Source organism: Manis pentadactyla, chromosome 13, assembly GCF_030020395.1.
Source record: "Manis pentadactyla isolate mManPen7 chromosome 13, mManPen7.hap1, whole genome shotgun sequence".
In the NCBI taxonomy this organism is placed as follows: domain Eukaryota; kingdom Metazoa; phylum Chordata; class Mammalia; order Pholidota; family Manidae; genus Manis; species Manis pentadactyla.
This window is the reverse complement of record NC_080031.1, coordinates 368584-389924: the sequence shown is the minus strand read 5'-3', so window position 1 is coordinate 389924 and position 21341 is coordinate 368584. Positions and strand designations below refer to the sequence as shown.

The 21341-nt window shown below is 38.9% G+C and overlaps 1 protein-coding gene across 8 annotated transcripts in view; it reads left to right on the top strand.

Annotated features, from left to right (window-relative positions):
* Nucleotides 1-242: 242 nt before the first annotated feature.
* Nucleotides 243-21341, top strand: part of ALG9 (ALG9 alpha-1,2-mannosyltransferase) — a 91545-nt gene continuing 70446 nt past the window's right edge. For 2 of the 8 annotated variants that reach the window (XR_008993256.1, XM_057490575.1), the window contains exons 1-8: nt 246-420; nt 1119-1257; nt 2064-2198; nt 4974-5044; nt 9274-9362; nt 11247-11382; nt 15447-15534; nt 15710-15815. Coding sequence is in view for 7 of the 8 variants with exons in the window: in XM_057490575.1 (XP_057346558.1) it covers nt 290-420; nt 1119-1257; nt 2064-2198; nt 4974-5044; nt 9274-9362; nt 11247-11382; nt 15447-15534; nt 15710-15815 (895 nt within the window). In the remaining variant the exon portion in view is untranslated. Of the gene's footprint in view, nt 425-488; nt 684-778; nt 1011-1118; nt 1262-2063; nt 2199-4973; nt 5045-9273; nt 9363-11246; nt 11383-15446; nt 15535-15709; nt 15816-21341 lie in introns of those variants that run through there. The other 6 variants (XM_057490577.1, XM_057490576.1, XM_057490579.1 and 3 more) reach the window with 6 other exon arrangements.

Here is a 21341-nt window from a genome sequence, read left to right as displayed (position 1 = left end):
AGACGACGGTTTTGTAGCAGAGCGGAGAACGCTGAAACGTGAAGGAAGAGAGTCGGAGGGAGGGAGGGAGGGAGGGACGCTGAGAGCTCTGAGTGTGGGAAGGCAGGGAGGGACTCGGCGCCCCACATCTCTCCTAGCCGCGGTCGGCCCCGATATGTCCGGGAACGCGCAGCCCGTCTGCGCATGTCGAGGTCTTTCGGGCCTCGGCGGACACCGTTCGCCGGCCGCAGGTGCGTCGCCGCGCTCGCCGCTCTCGTCCGTGCCGCGTTCCGCCCTCCGCACGCTGGCCATGGCGAGCCGGGGGGCCCGGCAGCGCCCGAAGGGAGGCGCGGGTAGCGGCGGGGACGCGGCTTCGGCCGCCGACAGGCTGCGGGAGCTGCTGTGCAGCCGGGAGGCGGGCAGCTCGGAGCCCCGGCCCGAGTAGGTGTGCGGGCGCGGCGGGGGCGTGGCCGGGCGGGCGGCGCGGGGCGGCACCGGGAGGGCCCGCGATGTTCGTAGGAAACCCGAAGTGCGGGTCTGTGTGGCTTGTGGCGCAGGCCCACGGCGGGCGGGCGCCCCGGGGTTAAGTTGGCGGAGCCTGAGTGGCCCTTTGCCGGCCGTCTCAGCGCTTCCTTCCTTCCCGCAGGGTCCCGGCCCGTCGGGCCCCGGGCGGGGCCCGCGACCTCCGCCCCCGGTGACAGCAGGTTAGGCGCGTGACGGGAGCCCTCGACGCGCGGAATCGGAGGCGGTTTCTGCCTTGCGCATGTTAGGCCTTCACTCATTCGAACAAGTGGGGAAATGATAAAGCCACCGAAAATTATGGCCTTGTTAGGAGGAGAAAGAAAAGGAGGATGAGAGCTTTGTGCCCTTCAAGCGAGTGATTAGTTGTCTGGATAAACGGAGTGTCATAGATGGAGTAAACTAGCGTGTAGGAATCACCTTACACCTTAAAAGCGGAAGTGGGAGGCATGGGTGAAGTTAGGGTCCTAATTTGTTTCTTACTCGGAACAACAAACGGTTCACCTTTTTAGGTGAATAACTTAAGTACTTTGATGCCGCCTCGCATTCTTGTCCTTTCTTTGCAGTTTTAGTCCTTCCTGTTAGCCGGTCTTCCTGACACGCCTTTTTTCTCTGAGCAGGTCATCTGGGACCAAAGCAGGGCAAGTCTGGGCACCCGAAGGGTCTACCGCTTTCAAATGTCTGCTGTCTGCAAGGTTATGTGCTGCCCTCCTGAGTAACATCTCTGATTGTGATGAAACATTCAACTACTGGGAACCAGTAGGTGATTCCTTTAGTTTTCATTTTTTGTTCTGGTTGTCGCTTGGACCTTGTTACCAATCAGGACATAAATAATAAGTGTGACTACTGGTAAAATAACTTATTTTCACTTTAGTGTTCTAAGTTGATTTGCATACTGTTAAAGGTGATAGGAAATTTGGCTGTATTCCAAAATGGTAAAACTTATAATTTTACATTTTTAAAAAGTCAAAATAATACCTTGAAAGAGTTTTTAAAGTTAACTACTGTAAAACCTAAAAACAGCTCCCTGTTCCACTTACATGTCCAAATCCCAGGCTCTAGAGGCAACCACTTCCAACTTTTTGTTATTTCTTCTGAGGTTTACTAAAATAAAACATGTTACTTAAATAGTATGCTTATATTGCGGTTACTTGATTTATACACTTAAAAGTCTGTTTATTTCCTATTACGGAAAATTCAATGGTAAAATTTTCTGATCACATTATGCATAAAAAAATAAATGCTTAGCGTAGGTAGTTTAAGGAAAATACAAGGTTTAGCATTTTTCTGTTTCAGCTAATGACTTTTTAAAAAAAATAAGTAGAGGGTAAAATTTAAGCTTTCAGTCTTGACCAAAAAATTATCCTATAGAATTTATAATGTCCTAATATTTTTCAGTATTGGGTCATTTTTATTTTTACCCATGAGTTGCAAACCTTGAGAATTTTAGCATTTTGGGGTACCTTTATTTCATTAATACTTTTGTTCAGAAACTTCACCTGCATCCTCTTAATATGCATTTTTGGCTAATGTAACTGTGAATCCATCTGCTTTTTTCCTTTCAGACACACTACCTCATCTATGGAAAGGGGTTTCAGACTTGGGAATATTCCCCCGTTTATGCCATTCGCTCCTATGCTTACCTGTTGCTTCATGCCTGGCCAGCTGCGTTTCATGCAAGAATTCTACAAACTAATAAGGTAAGGGCAGGCCAACCTGGGAGCAAGCAGAACTGATCAAGAAGTGAGTCTCTGGAACAGTTTTGAGAAAAGGACAAAAGATATTGGTAGTTAAGAGGAGATTATTTTTTTAAGAAGACTCATTCACTCATTCATTGTCCAACAAATATTAACGGAACAACTTTTATTAAGTAGACACTTAGCAAAGTGCTTTGGACATAACAATGACCAAATCTCTGTCTTTGTGGAATTTATAGTTCAGTGAGGCCGGTGAGCACTGAACAAGTAATTATAAACGCAGTTGGTCTTATTGAGGAAAAGTACAATGTGCAGTGGGATAGCATATTAGGAGCTTAATGTAAACAGTGCCAAAGAATAATTGGGAGCTGATATTTCTGACTTACGAATTTTTGCCCTTCTCATGTATGTGAGATGATTCTCACTTTTAATTGCATTTTTCTAGTTACTAGTGAGGTGGAGCATTTCTTCATTTATTTATTGGTCATTCAGATTTCCTTTCTGTGAATCACCTATTCACATTCCTTGCCTGTTTCTTAATTGGTCTTTCTAATGTTTCCTTCTGATTTGTAGAAGTTCTCAATTAGTGGCCCCCTGGTAGGTTTTAGATACTGAAAATTCTTTCTTTAAGGATATATTAACTTTGTGGTTCTTTGTTGAATGGAAATCTTTAATTCTGATATAGTAAAACCAGTTAGTTTATCACTTATGGTTGGTGGGTGTTGGGTCTTCTAAAATAAATCTTTCACCACAGGTCAAAAGAATATTCTGTATTTTCTTCTATTAGCTTAATAATTTTACCATCACGTATGAGGTTTTAATCCATTTGAATTTGCTTTTTTTTATAAATTGTGGAAAGATCCAGCTTTATTTTTGCTGTATGGTGAACTAGACTAACTGACTAGTCCATCCTTTTCCTTCTGATTTGTAATACCGTCTCCATCATAAACCTTATTCCCATATTTGTAGATCTGTGTCTGGCTTCTTTATTCTATGTCATTGGTAAATTTGTCAGTCAGTACCATATTGTAATGTGTGTCAATATCTGGTTGAGGAATTTCTTACTTTGTCCGTTTTAAAATTTGTTTTTAAAAAATCACCTGTGAATCAGTTTGTCCTTCCCTCAAATTCTGTTGGGTTTTGATGGGCGTTGCACTGAATTTACATATTAATAGGGGAATCAGTGTTTTTACAGTGTGAAGTCATTCCATCTCTATAAAGATATATTGATCCATTTAGTTAGGTTGTCTGTGTCTTAATTTTTAAATGTATCCATTTCAGTCTTAATAGGTTAATGCCTCAGTTCTTTGTACTTTCGGTTGGTTTTGTGAATACTATCTTGTTCCCTGTTATTTTTTTGGGTGGTGGTTGCTGGTATAGAAAACAGAATTGTTTTTGTTTTTCGATCTTAATCTAAGTCTTGCTAAATTTCTAATTAGTGTCGATGGGTTTGTCATGTGAATCACTCGGATTCTCTTTCGTCTGTGTATACAGAGTTCAATTTCTTTGATTCCATTCCTTATACCTCATTTCTTTTTTGTTTCTTTTTGTACTGACCAGGACTTCCAGTCACAATGTGGAATGTTGTTATGGAGGCATCATTGTTCCTGATCCCAAATACAATTCTTGTATTAACTGGTGTTAAGTTTTAACTTTATAAATGTGTTATTGTACTCTCTACAGTTAGATGAGGAGTCCTTACACCTAGACACTTTATACTAAAATTACCTGAATCCCTGGTAGCATCTAGAATAATGCTGAGTGGATAGTAGGTTCTCAGGATGTTTTTACTGAATTAATTAATGAATCTAGGCATTTGCTGGATCACTTTATTGAACTCTTTTTGCAAGTTTTTGGTTATAGTGGTGAAAATGGAAAGTGCTTTCAAGTTATGTGCAGTTTTATTAATCATAGTGCTTAAATAGTGCTTATATTCTGAGGTATTCAATGCTCTTAAACATACCAGTATAGTGTAGTATAAAAGTTACACAGTATAACACCTATTATTTTGTTACTTTTGTTTTTGAATTGATGTTCTTAATTATAAAACTAATAAAATCACATTACAGATTTTTAGAAGATAGGAAAAGTATGCACCCAAACCCCACCAGCCTGATACAGCTACTTTATGTTTTATATTTATGTATATAATGTTTAGGTACATATTTATTATATATATACATGTATATATATTCATATCACAGTTTTATGTTTCTTTCCAGTCTTTTCATATGTTCTGACTTCTGTAGCTGTAATTCTGATGTACAAATAATATTGTATTACTCATTTACACTTGATATTTTGTAATTATCAAGATTTAATATATTATGGTTGTTTAAGAAATGCTTGTGAATGAATGAGCTTTATATAGCATAAGAATTTTTCCACTGTCTTTGTAACCGTAAGTTTTAATGTCTGTATAGTAATCCACAAAATAGATGCAGCATAACTTACTTAACCATTTCCCTATAATTGGACATTTTATAGTTTTTTAAGTAGTTTCTTCTAAATTAATAGTACTGCAGTTTACATTTTTATGAATAGAACGAACCCCGTCCCTCATATTTTGAGTGACTTCTATGGGCTGAAATCATGTAAATGAGTATACTGTACTGGGTCTAGGGATTTAACAATTCATATAGTTCTTGATACATACTGCTTTTCAAAAAGGTTATACCAATTTACGTCATTAATGACAAACGAGGGTAGTTTCATCTTTAAGAGTTTTTTCAAACTTGTATCTGTGACTTCTGTTTTCTTGTTCTGGGTTTCTTTCAGATTCTTGTCTTTTACTTTGTACGATGTCTCCTGGCTTTTGCGAGCTGTATCTGTGAACTTTACTTTTATAAGTGAGTATAAAAGCTTTGCTTCTAAAAGTGCTGAGGAAGCCCAATATTGCATAGATTATTTCTCTGATAGTGTAAGCAATGTTTAGGATAGAAAACATTTTCCTTCTAGCTCCTAATATTCCAAAATGTGACTTCTTTATTTTAAATTTTTTTCTAGCTTTATTGAGATATAGTTGACATACAACATTGTGTAAATTTGTGTACAACATAATCATTTGATACATATATATATATTACGAAATGATTACCATGATAAGGTTGGTTAACACAGCCATCACATCACATCATAATTTTGTGTGTGGAGAGAACATTTAAGGTTTATTCTCATAACAACTTTCAAGTATATAATACAGTATTGTTAACTATAGTCATCATGCTGTGTATCAGATCCCCAAAATTCATTCATGCTGTACCCTTTGGCCAGCATCTCCAGGTTCCCCTGACCTGCCTCGGCCCCAGCCTTGGCAGCCCCCCTTTTACTCTTCTGTGTCCACAAGTTTGGCTTTTTTTAGATTCCTCATATAGTGAGATAATCCAGGATTTGTCTTTTTCTTTCTGGCATTTCAGTTAGCATAATGCCCTCAAGGTCCATGCAAATGGCAGGATTTTTTTCTTATTATGGCCGAATAATATTCTATTCTATATCTATATGTATGTATATAGACACACCCACCCCACGTTTGCTTTATCTGTTCATCCATAGATGGACATTCAAGTTGTTTCCGTGTCTTGGCTATTTGAGTAATGCTGCAATGAACGTGGCGGCTCAGACGTTTCTGAGAGATTTCATGTCCTTTGGATGTTACCCAGAAGTGGGATTGTCAGATTATATAGTAGTTCTATTTTTAGTTTTTTGAAGAAAGAAGTGCCATTTCTTGTTTGAAATAAACCGTTGGAGAGTACTTCTGTGTGCCACTGTCTTTTCCTGAGGGGTTCATAAATACCATATCTTCATTTTATTAATTTTAGTTATGTTAATATATATCTAACTGGTATTTTACTTAGTAGGATTTAATAGAACCTTATTTATAGTCCCAAGATAGAGAAGCATTATTTACTTCCTCCCCTTGAGCTTAGATGATAGGAAGTTATTCCCAGTATGGGGCTCCCTGCTCTTATTTGTACCCAATATGTTGTCTTTCATCAAGAACCTATTGGTTGATTAAATATTGGTTAAAGTATTAAACATTTAAGTGGCCTAGTAATAAGAATAGCCACATTTAAAAAATAAACTCTAACAAACATTATTTTAATAACTCTTTAAAAGGTATTTGGATGTAATAATCATTATTAAAAATCTCCCTACTGCAAAACAGCTAAAAAACATTCTTTGGCCTTGACTCTGGTTGGAGTGAAGGAGAAGAAAGAGAACCTGTGCTGTCTTTGCGGATTGTGACCTTAAATTGGTCTTCATAAGGGCTTAGGACGGATTCAAATCACCTACATGGTCCCCGAAACCCCAAGTTGAGAGTTTATTTTAAGTTGTTCTGGGTTGGTAATACCCTCAGGCATCTTGCAAAAAAAAAATGTAAAATTTCTCTAGAGAAATGGATCTTTAACTTAGCTGTCAAAGAATTAACATAAAGCTCTAGTGAATAAGAAATTATAATAAAAATAATTTACAAAGCACAAAAGGGAACAAAACTATGAGTGAGACCTAGCAGAGATAACAACAGAAAACTGACCTGTAAAACTTTGTTAGGAATTATTAAAATAAGAATATTTTTAAAGAAATGTAATATTTTAACTAAATATTACATTTAATATTTTTAAAGAAATTAATTGAAAGCATGAATAAGAACAGACTAAATAATACAGTGAAAAGTAACATACAGAATGAAAGAAAATATTTGCAAACCATAACTGGAAAACATAGAAGGAACTCCTACAACTCAATAGCAAAAAAGTGAATAATCTGATTAAAAAACAGACTAAAGACTTAGATAGACATTTCTTCAAAGAAGATTATACATGGCCAGTAGGTATATGAAAAGATGCTCAGTGTCACTAATCATTCAGGAAAATGGGAAATCAAAACACAATGAGTTAGCACATCATACTTGTTCGAATGGCTGTTATCAAAAAAAGAGAACATATGTTGGTGGAGCTGTAGAAAAATGGAACTCTAGCACACTGAAGGTGGGAATTCAAAATGACATAGCCACTGTGGAAAGCAATATGGAGGCTCTTCAAAAAACTAAAAATAAAGCTGCCATATGATCCAGCAACACAACTTCTGGATGTTTATCTAAAAGAATTGAGTCAGGATCTCAAGGAGATGTCTGCGTTTCCATCTTCATTGCAGTGTTATTCACAGTAGCCAAGACTGGAAACAACCTAAATGTCTATTGATAGATGAATGGAAAAAGAAATGTGGTGTATACATACAACAGAATATTTTTTAGTCTTTAAAAAGGATGAAATCCTGCAATATGTGACAACATGCATAAACCTTGAGGAAATTATACTAAGTCATCTAACCAGTAACAGATGGACAAATGCTGCCTAGTGCCACTTACATGAGGCTCTAAAAGAATCAAACTTAGAGAGCAAAGAACAGAATTGTGGTTGCCGGGGATGGGGGAGTGGGAACTTGCTAATCAGTGGGTATAAAATTTCACTTGTGCAAAATGAATAAATTCTAGAGGTCTACTGTACAACATTGTGCCTATAGAAAACAATAATGTATTTTAACTTAAAAATATGTTGAGGGTAGATCTCATTTTAAGTGTTCTTAATACAAAAAAGATTTTTAAAAAATGAGACTGTAAAAATTAGGCAAATTTGAAAAAACCAAACACAACTTCTGGAAATGAAAGTATAAGAATTGATATCTTAAACTCAGTGGCTAGTTTAAACAGCTGATTTGATAATGCCAACAAGTAAACCATTAGAATAGAAGATGGATCTGCAGAAATTACTGAGAATATAGTACAGAGTGATCCAAAAAAAAAGGAAACATAAAAGAGGTGAAGAAATTTGTACAGTAGAGTTGAAAGATCTGATATATTCATCTAATCAGATTCCAAGAGATGAAAGAATGGGGAGAGGCAGTATTCAAGGAAGTAATAGCTGAGAATTTTCCAGAATTTATGACAAAAAAGATGTAATCCAAAGATTAAGGAAGCCTAACACATCCTGAGCTGGATGAATAAAAAGGAACTAGTGAAACTGTGAACACCAAGGACCCAAAAATCTTAAAGTTAACAAGGAGCTAAGAGGGTACCTGCAAAGGAATGTTAGGCAGTTAGACTGATAGAAGCTTAAGCCAAAAGACAAAAAAAACAGTCTTCACAGTGCCGAGAGAGAATAACTGTCTCTCTAATAACTGTCCTGTAATTGTGTCTTCAGCTAGACCATCTTTCAAGACCAAGAGTCATAATTTCCAGATAAAACATTAAAGGAGAAAAGAAAAAGAAAACAAATAAAAAACGGAATTTATCATTAACAGATCCTAACTAGAGGAACTTCTAAAGGATGTACTTAGGGAGAAGCAAAATTATGTCAGAAAGAAGACCGAGATGCTTTAAGGAACCTGAATAAGAAAATAGCTAATACGTGGATATATCTGAGCAAATACTGACTGAATGAAGCAACAGTAATCTCTAATAGTGTTTAATTTATAGGGTGAAAAGCAAACCTACAAGAAAAGAGTAAAAGGGAGTTTGTTATTGCATAAGTCTGAGAAACACTGAACTAGATAAACCCCTATTGACACTTTGGTGTATCTTGGACTCTTTTTTTTCTGATAACTACAACTTACTGTGGTTCTTAGCTATGTGCGAGGCATTCTTCTAAGCACTATTCCATACATTATCCTCACAGGAAACAGGACAAGGTAGGTTTTACCATTATTCTCATTTGACAGATGAGGAATCTAACAGGTTTTGTAACTACATCAGGGTACCACTGCTAGTAAATGGCGGTGCCCGTCTGAATCTGAGGCCTGTTATTTTTCTACTGTATCATGCTGCTTTCCTACTGATCGTAGATAATCTTAGCACAGAAAGTATACATTTCCTCTCTGGTAGAGAGCTTTTCTTCTGCATAAGGATTAAGAATGTTTGGTTTTTTTGTGCATATGAAATTGCTAACAAACTTGTCTTGACAGTTCTCTATTTGACTTTAGATCTTCAGTGTTCTCTGTAATGCAGACATGTTTTGGTCCTTTGATTTGAAATGTCTGGACCTAAGATTCGCTATGCTGATAGTCTTTGCCTTTCTCCCAGGGCTGTGTGCAAGAAGTTTGGGCTGCATGTGAGTCGAATGATGCTAGCCTTCTTGGTTCTCAGCACTGGCATGTTTTGTTCATCCTCAGGTGAGTGAAAGGGCAGTTGTGGGTATAACAGGTCCTCTGATATTTCACAGTTACATTGAGAGGAAGAACTTGTCTAGATATCTGTTATATTTGTATAGTATGTCGGTAACTTGTAGAGCATTGTTACTTGCACGGTCTCAGTTGACCTTTGAAACAATCCTATGGTTTTGTTAATGAGATATTAACTATCTTATTAACAAAATTGGATTTTCTCATTTCGCAGGTGAGGATACTGAAACCTAGAAAGGTAAAATGGCTTACTGAATCTCAAAGAATTCACAACTGGCATGGCTGTAATTTTCATCAGGTTGCTTTCTGTTACATTATTGTATTTTTATCTGGCAATGCTGAAAAACATAAGCACCCCCGCCTTTTCTTACTGTTAAAGGAAGGAAAATTATTTTGTTACTTTGCTTATGGAAACTCTTTGTGCCTAAAAACCCTGTTCTTGATGGTTCTACTTTCTGCCCATTATCTGCAGTGTATTCTATGAAGATACACATCATTTGGTGGGCTTTTTTACAGTAAGCATCTAGAAAATTAGAATAAAAACTGTAGTCTAAAGTGGTGGCTTTCAACTTGCACTGCCATTGAACATTTGTGTTACAAGCTAAGCCAAGGTGGCCAGCTGCCAAAGGGCAACCTGTTCCCAACTGTCCAGAAAAATTAACTTACTAGATAATAAGTCTCAACTTTAGTTTCTGTTTGTGTATACCAGAACTAGTATACACACTATACACAAAATACAGTATCCAGCACAAAAGTAAATATTTACTTTTCTTTGTGACTGTATCAAAATCCAGTCTGTTGTTCTGCAGAGACCTCAGCTCTGCACCTGAATAACTGTGAAAACCACTGTCCTAAATGAGACTGTGCTCTACCCTCTGATCCGGCAGAGACCTGAGATTCCTCTGCTCCCTTTATCCTCTACATGGGCAGCTGGAATCGACAGCTTGGAAGACATCAACATTATTTAGCATTTATCTTGAAGGTTGTGCTTCACATGTTTATTTTACTTGGCTATTCTTAAAAGTGGTTCTTATGTGAGGGAGACATTTTAGTTTTGTAATCTCAGTTGAGTGTATGTTAAGGCACAGATGAGTTAAAGGCATCCTTTGATGCAGAGCCTCTGAACCCCTTGCTGAGTTTCTTAAATCATATCACCTGTAAATTGTGGCTCTTACTGGAATTGGTACTGATTTTTCATTCCTAGTGCTAGGTGAAGCACACCTCATGCAGTTTGAAGAGGCAAGTCTGCATTTTAACTTAGAATTATTAGGAACATTTCGATCAAATGTTATTGTTGCAGAGATCCTGAAAGCAACAGAGTAATGCCGGATGGAAGTAATTAGGGAACATCCAAAGGCCAAACCATGTATGTCAATGGATGCAGGATGCAAAGTGGTGCTGTCATCCAACATTTGGCCCTTGAGCAGGCTTCCTAGAGTTCTTACAGGGTAAAGGTTAGTGCCAGAGCCATCTCAGGGACTGTCGAGATACACTCCTTCAGAAACAGATGGTTGGCAGTGGCCCTAGTGGCCTCAAGTTTCTTGAAGCATATTCCGTGCCTGGAAATAGAACCTGGGGGCATTCCTGGGGTACCTGGAATTCCGTGAGTTTTAGATTTGGGGTACAGGCCATGAGAGGAATGGAATGGTTGGTATTATATAGTTGGATGATTATACCTAAAAAACAGAAGTGAGAAAATAAGAAAACCATTGGACTTTTTAAATTACTTTACTGCCCATTTCTTATAAAACATTGCTCAAATATGTTCCTGATCATTGACATGTTGCACTGTAGGTATGTTTTTAGTAATTTATACCTAATAAATCCCGGACTCTTACCCTTCCCCACTTTGTTTCCATTTCTTTGCTCTCGCAGCATTCCTCCCTAGCAGCTTCTGTATGTACACCACCCTGATCGCCATGGCCGGCTGGTACATGGACAAGACTTCCATCGCCGTACTGGGAGCAGCCGCCGGGGCGATCGTAGGCTGGCCATTCAGTGCTGCACTTGGGTAAGAAGCTAGGAGTTTGTCTTCCTTGGATCACTGGGCAGACAGTAAGTCTTAATGTTATCTTCATATTCTCTGGATAGGACCTAAAGTTAATTGGACATGAAACATATTTCTCTTCCTGCTTATTGTTATGATGAATTCTAATAAAAATCACGATGGTTTAGCGTTGTTGTGTATTGGGCAAACCAGGCCCCTCTAAACCTTGTAACTTTGCAGGAGAGATGCAGTTATTAGTGTTTGATAAATGAGAAAGTAGACTCCAAGAGGCTGAGTAATTTGCCTTTAAGATTATGTTTGCTTTTGGATGCAGGCCTTTCTGACTCTACAGCTGATGTTTTTTCCACACTACACCACCCTGTGCTGTGCATTTTACCGTTCGTCTAGGCTTGAAACCTGAGTTCCCTCTCAACCCTCCTCCTTTCTTGTCCCAGCATCTTGTTCTCCAGGTCCCATAATGTCTCTCATTCCTTTTGTATTCTTTGTTTCCATCACTTCTGCTCTAGTTTGTGCTGCCTTAAATTCCTGCCTGTAGCACTAGTAATTTAGAAAAATATTTTAGTTTGATAAGTTACTATAGTAGTAGTACATATCTTTATTACTAAAACAAGTACCAGATTGTATGAGGCCAGAAGAATTCTTAATTCTTTTTCCCCTAGCCAGTAGTCACCGCTAATAGTTTTGTGTATATCTTTCAAGAAACCCTTGTGAGATAAATGCACACACACATGCATATACCTACATATATACACAGATACCTAAGTTCTTAAATAGAATTATACTGTACATGCGTACATCTGTGGTATACAGATGTATATCATTCTTTCTGTCACTTGCATAGCATTCTGTTTTCTGGCTGCCATAATTTATTTAGACATTATCTAATTGGTAGACATTTGGTTTTCAGTTTTTTGCTATCATATACAATGCTTATGACTTTTGTATATGTGTCTATCCACTTGTGGAAATTTATGTAGTAAATTTTTAGAAGCGGAGTTACTAAGCCAGAAGATAGGCATTTTAAATTTTCTTAATTGTCTTTTAAAGGCTGGTTTCCCCACCTCCAGTATTTTCTTCTATTCTATCCTGCATATTATCTTCACATTATCATATACTTCAGGCGTTTGTGTGAGGCCTCTTCCGTACTTTCCACTCTCTCTTAACCATCTTAATCATTCCATTTCTTTATATCTAGTCCAATCATCTCTAGAACTTCACTCATGTATTCCTAGCTGCCTGTTAGGTGCCCCCATTTGTATAGGTAAACATTTATAAAACTGAACTCATTACCTTCTCTCCATATTTGTTCCTTTACCTATGTTTCTGTCCTAGTAAATGGTACCACAATCTACTCATTGCTTAGTAACCTGAAAATTATCTGTAGATAACACTCAAACTAAAGTTATCTTCTTAAAATGTAAATATGACTATATCACTCCCTGTTTTGTTTCAGTCTCTGTAACAGCTTCTCCAGTGCTCTGTGTCACAGAGGTTGGCAACCTGTGGCCAAATAGTGCTGGTCTGTTTTTGTACAGCCCAAGAGCTAAGAAGTTTTTGCATTTTTAAAGTGTTATTAAAAAACAATACCTACACACATACACTCAAAATAATATACACCAGAGACCATATGTGGCTTGCAAAGCTTAAAATATATACACTCAGGTCCTTTAAATAAAAAGTTTGTCAACCTTTGCTTTATGGTGTCCAGACTCTAACGTGACTCACAAAGCCCTAATCTTCCCTCTTTACCTCTCCGGCCTCCTTTTGTCAGTTCCCTCATTCCTTTCAATCTTCACTTCCTCTATGTTGAACTTCAGGTTCTCCCCAAATACTTCTGGGTGGCATGTTTTGATTGGTCTGCCTTTAGCTGAGGTAAGTGATTTCAGGATCACAGTCAGTCATTTAACAGTCTACCATCATTTGTTCATACTCTATGCTAGGCACTGCTCCTGTTGTGATAAATAAGACAGTTATGGCTCCTGCTCTTGTGGAGCTTGCATTTGAGTAGGAGAGACAGACATTGAACAAGTAACTAAAAGTATGATGGCTTATCAAAGAAATTACAGGTGCTATGGAAATTTAACTATTGCAGAGACAACACATGGAAAGAAAATGTTAATGCAAAATTTAGATAATAGAATGTGGGAGTTCAAATCATAGGAGATGTCCTGTGATAGCTAAGGAAGTGATAGAGTTGATATGCCATATAAATTCAGAGGTGGGAGACACTGAGTCTTCAAGGTTGTTGGGGAGGCAAAGGCAGAGTCTGTTGTTGGCATCTGGTGGATTCTGTGTGAACACACTGGTGTGGAGAGGGAGTCGTTTGTGACTGGAGCATGGGTAGGGCCTCTGACTACTCTCCTAGATTTGGAAGTCATGGATAAGGTGATGGTCCATGCAACAAAAGTGGAAGCACCTGGTGAGAAGATAAGTGTAGAGAGAGAAGAGTAGAAGTCTTCTTTTGGGAGGTATGACCATTGTAGGACGTTGCCATGGATTAGGGGGAGAAAGGGGCCTAGAAAGGAGCACTAGGGAAGCTGAAAAACAGGAGCGAAGGAGTCTAAATAAGAAGGAACAGATGCTCTGTGTCAAGTGCAGCAGGAAAACAAAGGGCTGTGAAGCTGTGAAGAGATACTGGTCTGGCTGAGAGGAGGTTCCCTTTGACCTCGGGTCAGTGTTACTCGCTTGATGCAGGGCCTTAAGGGAGAAGTAGTAATGGTAGCATGTACATGTCACTAGCTCAAGGAATTTAAGTGAAAAACAGAGCAAATGCTGTTGGAAAGGGGGATCTTTCAGAACAGAAGTCAGAGTTTGTAATACCATCAACATCTTAATAAGTTATGGAAAGGAGAGATCAGCATTCATTTGGCAGGGTAGGTGTGGGACAGTAGGGCACATTTATTTATAATTAATGTATTTTAAATGCCCATTACTTGTAAGTATATTTAAGATGGTGCTCCTTCTATTTAAGCTCAGGATTTATATTTCTCGTGCATAATGGGATGCATAAACACTCTTATGGGTCCTGTGAAGAGATCAGTATTTTTTTTTAATTAAGGTATCATTGATATACACTCTTACGAAGGTTTCACAAGAAAAACAATGTGGTTATTATGTTCACCCTTATTATTGAGTCCCCCCCATACCCCATTGCAGTCACTGTCCATCAGTGTAGTAAAATGCCACAGAATCCCTATTTGTCTTCTCTGAGCTACACTGTCTTCCCTGTGACACCCCCCCCACACCATGTGCACCAATCATGCCCCACAATCCCCTTCTCCCTCCCTCTCCACCTGCTCTCCCCCACCCCTCCCCTTTGGTAACCGCTAGTCCCTTCTTGTTGTCTGTGAGTCTGCTGCTATTTTGTTCCTTCGGTTTTGCTTCATTGTTAAAACTCCACAAATGAGGGAAATCATTTGGTATTTATCTTTCTCTGCCTGACTTATTTCACTGAGCATAATACCCTCTAGCTCCATCCATGTTGTTGCAAATGGTAGGATTTGTTTCTTTCTTATTGCTGAATAGTGTTCCATTGTGTATATGTACCACATCTTCTTTATCCATTCATCTACTGATGGACACCTTAGGTTGCTTCCATATCTTGGCTATTGTAAATAGTGCTGCGATAAACATAGGGGTGCATATGTCTTTTTGAATCTGAGAAGTTGTTTTCTTTGGGTAAATTCCTAGTAGTAGAGTTCCCGGGTCAAATGGTGTTTCTATTTTTAGTTTTTTGAGGAGCCTCCATACTCCTTTCCACAATGGCTGAACTAGTTTACATTCCCACCAGCAGTGTAGGAGGGTTTCCCCTTTCTACGCATCCTCACCAGCATTTGTTGTTCCCAATCTTTTCTATGTTGGCTATCCTAACTGGTGTGAAGTGATATAAGAGATCAGTATATTTTTGAGAAGACATCTCTTCACGTACCAGCTTTCTTCCCTTGCTTTTACTGCTAGAGACATTTGTTTTCTCAGTTCAGCATGAGGTATGTATGAATCCGATCTGTTTGAATCTGTGTTCTCTCTATTATGTTTAACTCCTCACTTTCTGTTGCTCTGTTAAATAGTTTACCTATTGCCTTTGATTTTCTGGTCATGAAACGCAGATGGAAGAGTTTCTTTCATTGGTCACTGGTGGCCCTGATACTCTTTCTGGTGAGTTTTCTTTTTCTCTTGTTTTGTTCTTAAGTTTTAATGAAAAATTTTGATGTGGGAAAGAGAACATTAAGACCTAATTCAGTTTTTCATTCTGAAGTTTATATTGTTAGCATTGGGAGAATGTTTTTCCAGAGTGAAACTCAATTGCGATATGTTTTCTGCTCTGTTTTAGGTGCCAGTGGTGGTCATTGACAGCTACTATTATGGAAAGTTGGTGGTTACACCACTCAACATTGTTTTGTATAATGTTTTTACGCCTCATGGACCTGATCTTTATGGTAAGGCCATAATGAAATTTGGGGAATGGTTAGGAGACAGTGTAATGTGTCTGAGCTTCAATAGTTTAATTCAGTTGCCTCATGTTACCAAATATAGCATTTCTTTGTTGGTAACCTTTTTATTTAAAAATAAACAGCATTTGAATGGAGGACAGTGATGATAAGTAGCCACCAAGTATTCCTCCTGGATTGACATGATAGTCAGATGCGGTTTGCCATTAGGTTTGTCTGTCACTCTTGGTCTCATAGTATTAGGGACTGTCGTGTATGCCATAGCTTTTCATCCTACTCTTTGTAATTAAAAGTCACTTTTCTCTCTTCTCATTAAAAATTCATTATGATAACAAAAATAAGGAAATTACAGCATTCATAATCATACCACTTCCAAATAGCTGTTGTTAACTTCTTGGAGTATATTCCTCCAGACGTTTTTTATACAGGCATACTGCATAGATTTGCAGGTTCAGTTCCAGATCATGGCAATGCAGCGAATATCAGGAAAGTGAGGCAAATGAATTTTCTGGTTTCCCAATGCAGACACAAGTTACGTTTACACTGTACTATAGTCTGTTAAGTGTGCAACAGCATTATTTCTAAGCAAACAGTATGTATTTTACTGCTAAAAAATGTTAACCATCATCTGAGCTTTCGGTGAGTCGTCATCCTTTTTCTGGGGAGGACCTTGCCCGGGTGGGTGCTGGTTCGCCACGGAGATGGTCGCTGCGCGGCGGGGTGGCCGCGGCAAGTCCTTAAAATAAGACAACTGAGGTTTGCTGCATCGACTGACTCTCCCTTTCATGAACGATGTTTCTACAGCATGTGATGTTATTTAATAGCATTTTATCCACAGTAAAACTTTCACAACTGGAGTCTGCACAAACCCTGCACTGCTTTATTAACTAAGTTTGTGTAAAATTCTCAATCTTTTGTCATCATTTCAACAGTCTTCGCCAGGAGTAGATGCCATCTCAAGAACCCCATTTCTTTGCTCACACGTAAGCAGCAACTCCTCATTGTTCCAAGTTTTATCATGGGATTGCAACCAATTCAGTCACATCTTCAGGCTCCACTTCTAATTCTAGCTCTCTTGCTGTTTCCACCACATCTGCGATGACTTCCTCCACTGACGTCTGGAACCCTTTGAAGTCATCCATGAGGGTTGGGATCACTTCCTTCCAAACTCCAGTTAATGTTCATATTTTGACCTCTTCTCAGAATCACAAATGTTCTAAGTAGCACCTAAACTGTGAATCCTTTCCAGGAGGTTTTCAATTTACTTTGTCCACATCCATCAGAGGAATCTATCTATGGCACCTATAGCCTTACAAAGTGTATTTGGAAGCTGAAATTACTCTTTGTCCCATGGGCAGCAGAGTGGCTGTTGTGTTAGCAGGCATGAAAGCGACACTGACCTCATTATCCATCTGCATCGGAGCTCTTGGGTGACCAGGTGCCTTGTCAATGAGCAATAATATTTTGAAAAGAGTCTTTTTTTCTGAGCAGCAGATCTCAGCAGTGGGTTTAAAATACTCAGTAAACCATGTTGTAAACAGCTGTGCTGTCATCCAGGCTTTGTTGTTGCATTTAGAGAGCACAGTCACAGTAGATTGAGCATAATTCTTAAGGGGTCTGGCAGTTTCAGAATGGTCAGTGAGCACTTGAAGGCTTCAACTTGAAGTCACCAGCTGTGTCAGCCCCTAACAAGAGGGTCGGCCTTTGGAGCTTTGAAGCCAGGTACTGACCTCTCCTCTCTAGCTATGAAAGTCCCAGATGAGGCTGTTTTGTGAAAATCTGTTGTTCAGTGTAGCCACCTTCGTGAATGATCTCAGCCAGATTTGGGTAACTTGCAGCTTCTCCATCAGCACCTGCTGCTGCACCTGTACTTTTCTGTTACGGCAATGGTTCTTCCCTTAAACTTCAGAACCAACCTCTGCTAGCTTCAGACTTCTCTTCTGCAACTTCTTCCTCTCTCTAAGATGTACAGAATTGAAGAGAGTCAGGGCCTTGCTCTGGATGACGCTTTGGCTTAAGGGAATGTTGTGGCTGGTTTGACCCATCCAGACTACTCACACTTTCTCCACATCAGTAGTAAGGCTGTCTTGCTTTCTTATCATTCATGTGTTCACTAGAGGAGCACTTTTAATTTCCTTCAAGAACTTTTTCTTAGCATTCGTAACTCACTGTTTGGCACAGGAGGCCTAACTTTTGAATCAAAGTGAGAGACATGACTCCTCCTCTCACTTGAACACTTGGAGGCCCTGCAGGGTTATTCACCGGCCTAGGTTCAGTGTTGTATCTCAGGGATTAGGGAGGCCCCAGGAGAGGGATAGATGCAGTGGAGCAGTCAAAATACACAGATTTATTGATTAAGTGGCTGTCTTTAATGGGTGTGGTTTGTGGTGAACCAAATAATTACAGTGGTAACATCCAAGGTCATTGGTCACAGACACCATAACAAATATAATGCTGGTGACAAGGTCTGAAATATTGTGGGAATTACCAAAATGTGACACAAAGACACAAAGTGAGCAAATGCTGTTGGGAAAATGGCACTAATAGACCTGCTCCATGCATTTTTACCACAGATCAATTTGTAAAAATGCAGTATCTGTGAGGTGCTGTAAAGGGAAGTATAATAAAATGACGTCTGCCTGTACATGTATGCATTTGGTATTACTTTTTCTTGTTAAAATTTGCATTACTTAGTATCAGGCATTAGGGCAGGAAGTTTGGAAAAATGTATAGATAAAGCTTAGCAGAAGGGGTCAGCATGAGAGGGTGGGTAGTTTGCCCAGTGTAGAGTTAAGAGAAAAAAAAATGGAATGCCTTTAGTCTGGGAATGCATTCTCCATCCCTCCCTTGATGCCTTTCTTTCGGCCAGCTGTGGAGCCTGTTTATTTGGGCCCTGAGAGAATTTGAGTTTGTGACAGCTACAGAGGAATGAGCTAGAGATCTTTCTGATTAGATCAGCCAAGTCAGCAAACATTTTGTGAGACAACTTTCATTAAAGTAAGTGTGGTTTTTTCAGTCTGAATCTTTTGAAGGTCTTAGGGGATTCTGTATATGTGACTGTCTTGAGGCTCTGCTACAAAGCAGGTTAATATTTTCTCTGTCTCTCACCAATTTAAGCCATGCCCATCACTTTTGTGTGCCTCTTTTTCAGTAGAACCACAGATTGAATGAAGTCATTTAAAATAAGCATATGAATGAGATTTAATTGGGCCTCCTAGGATTTGGGGAATATTGTTATTTTAGATGAAAAGTAATAGGTTAAAATAAAGTGTTTGTTCAGTGAATTGAATTCACAAACTGCCTGGTTAGAGATAAATGCTAAGTGAAGGAATTTTAAAAGGCTGCTTCTTTATGGCTCCAAGATCCCAACAGGGGTGTGAGAAAAAGCCCCAATTTTCAGCTTTTGCCTCCAGATGGCTCCCTTTAGCTAGGGAGAGTTTGTGTGTTTTTAATTGCCCCCTTGTTTTAGTTTATTTGTAAAATTTTTTTGATTCTACAAGACAGTATAAGGGACACTCTCTTCTTAGACCTAGATTGTACATTAGAGATTGATTTCAATGGGATCTGTTGGAAGTATAATATCCATTATGTAGGGATGAATAAATTCTGTTAATTTGAGTTTAATTTTGAAAAGTTGGCTTCTCCACTTTTTTAAATGAGTTTTTACATAATGATATTCTGACTGCTTATTTATAAAACTGTGTGGAGTATATGAAAGTTACATGTATTTTTTGAAGTCCTCTAGATTAATGAAGTCTGTAAATCCAGAAATAAGCAGGTTGTTAATGAGATTAATGAAGAAAGAATGAATTCTAATTTAATCTTATGTTTCTTGCTTAATGGTGGGTGGCTCGGAACACCTGTGGCAGGTTTTGGGATCCAGCAGAGGAAGCCAGTGTCTTGCTGGACGTTGGCATCTGCTGTCCACGTCAGCTTGTGTTTCCTGGGAAGAGTCCTTAAGGCTCTGGTCTGCCTGCTTCGATGAACCTGGGGAACCTTCAGTTTGTATTTTGCTATTGTGGATGAACAGGAACTGATCACTTTTCCTAGTGGGAGAAAAGGCTTCGGTGGGATGCAGGAAATTGTCAAGCTGGGTGTTCCCAGAACTATGCAGTGGTGTCATCACCAGACTTCCCACAGCTGTTCCTTTATGGTAGAATTTGTGTGTTTATCTCATCTTTGAATTTAATGATGTGTGTTGCAGGGTCTGATTTCTGCCCTTTTAAAGAGTGTTGACTCCTTTTTGCTTTGACAGGCCTGCAGAGAGAATAATATTCTTCCATCCCAGGAATAGGTATTCCTTGTCTGTTCTAGGTCTTCAGTGAAGATTTGTCAAGAAGGGATGAATGGGTGAACAAATTCTGGAGTATTGATCAGATTACATTAGTGCCCTGACCAGTATTATGTCCTAGAAGTATTTGATTAGACCTGTTGTACTATACTAGGTTGGGATTTTCTTGATACTAAATAAGAACATGAGAGGCAAAAGTTCTTTTTAAACTAAAAAGTACTTTGTGGTTGTCAGCTGATTTTATTATAATTGGTGAATCCACTTGGTAAACATGGAGGATGCACCTTTTAATAGCTGCTTTGACGTGGCACAGTTGTGCAGTGAGACAGCATGTCCTTTGCCAGGGAGCTCAAGCTCACTCTCCTCCCTTGCGCGCTTGGCACTAGTTGGCATGTTTTAACTGTTTCGTAAGAGTCTCCTGCTCCCTGTGCCTCACTAGCTGTGGTAGGCATATGGTTTCTTAATTTGAAAATTAAAAATGCATTGTGTTGATAGTTTTTGGACACATCTCTTAGTACTGTTTTTATATATAAGAACACAGTAAGCCTGTAAATACCTCTTGAATGAATGGATAAATGGACTTTGGTTAGAGAAACACTGGATAAATTGCTTTTGAGCAGATATCATGTGTCCTCACAGAACCTGCTCTGATGAGGCTGTAGACGCATAAACAGATAATTACAGTCCCATGTATTATGTGCCACAGTGGGAAGATAGAGCATCACAGGAGCAGGTCCATCTGCTGGTATCAGGGAGGAGTTAGAAGTGGTGGTCCTCGAGCTGAGCCTGGAAGGAAAAGGAGGAGTTTGCCGAGTAGACCCTAGAGGGGTGCGTTTCAGGCAAATAGAATGTCAGACATTGGTACAGCTGAGCCAAAAAAAAAAGATTAAATATTGATTTCTTTTTTGAAAACTTAAAGTAGTTTGACAGCATCAGCTGAATTTTAGGCAGAAACTACATAGGCATCAGCAAGATAAACTCAGTATCTCCATTGTGACTGTAATAAATGCAAGTATTTACTCTCTTGTTCCTGGTGTTCAAAGGGACCTGTGTACTTTCTTGGCCAGATTATATTTAATGACACATTCTAGACCTGAGCCAACTCATCTTTTGAAGCCAGGGAAAAGTGATGAAGTACTTTTTCACAACTGTAATTAAAATAGCTTCTGTTTATCGAATGTCTGGTATATCAGACATTTTACACATAATGATGTCTTCCCATC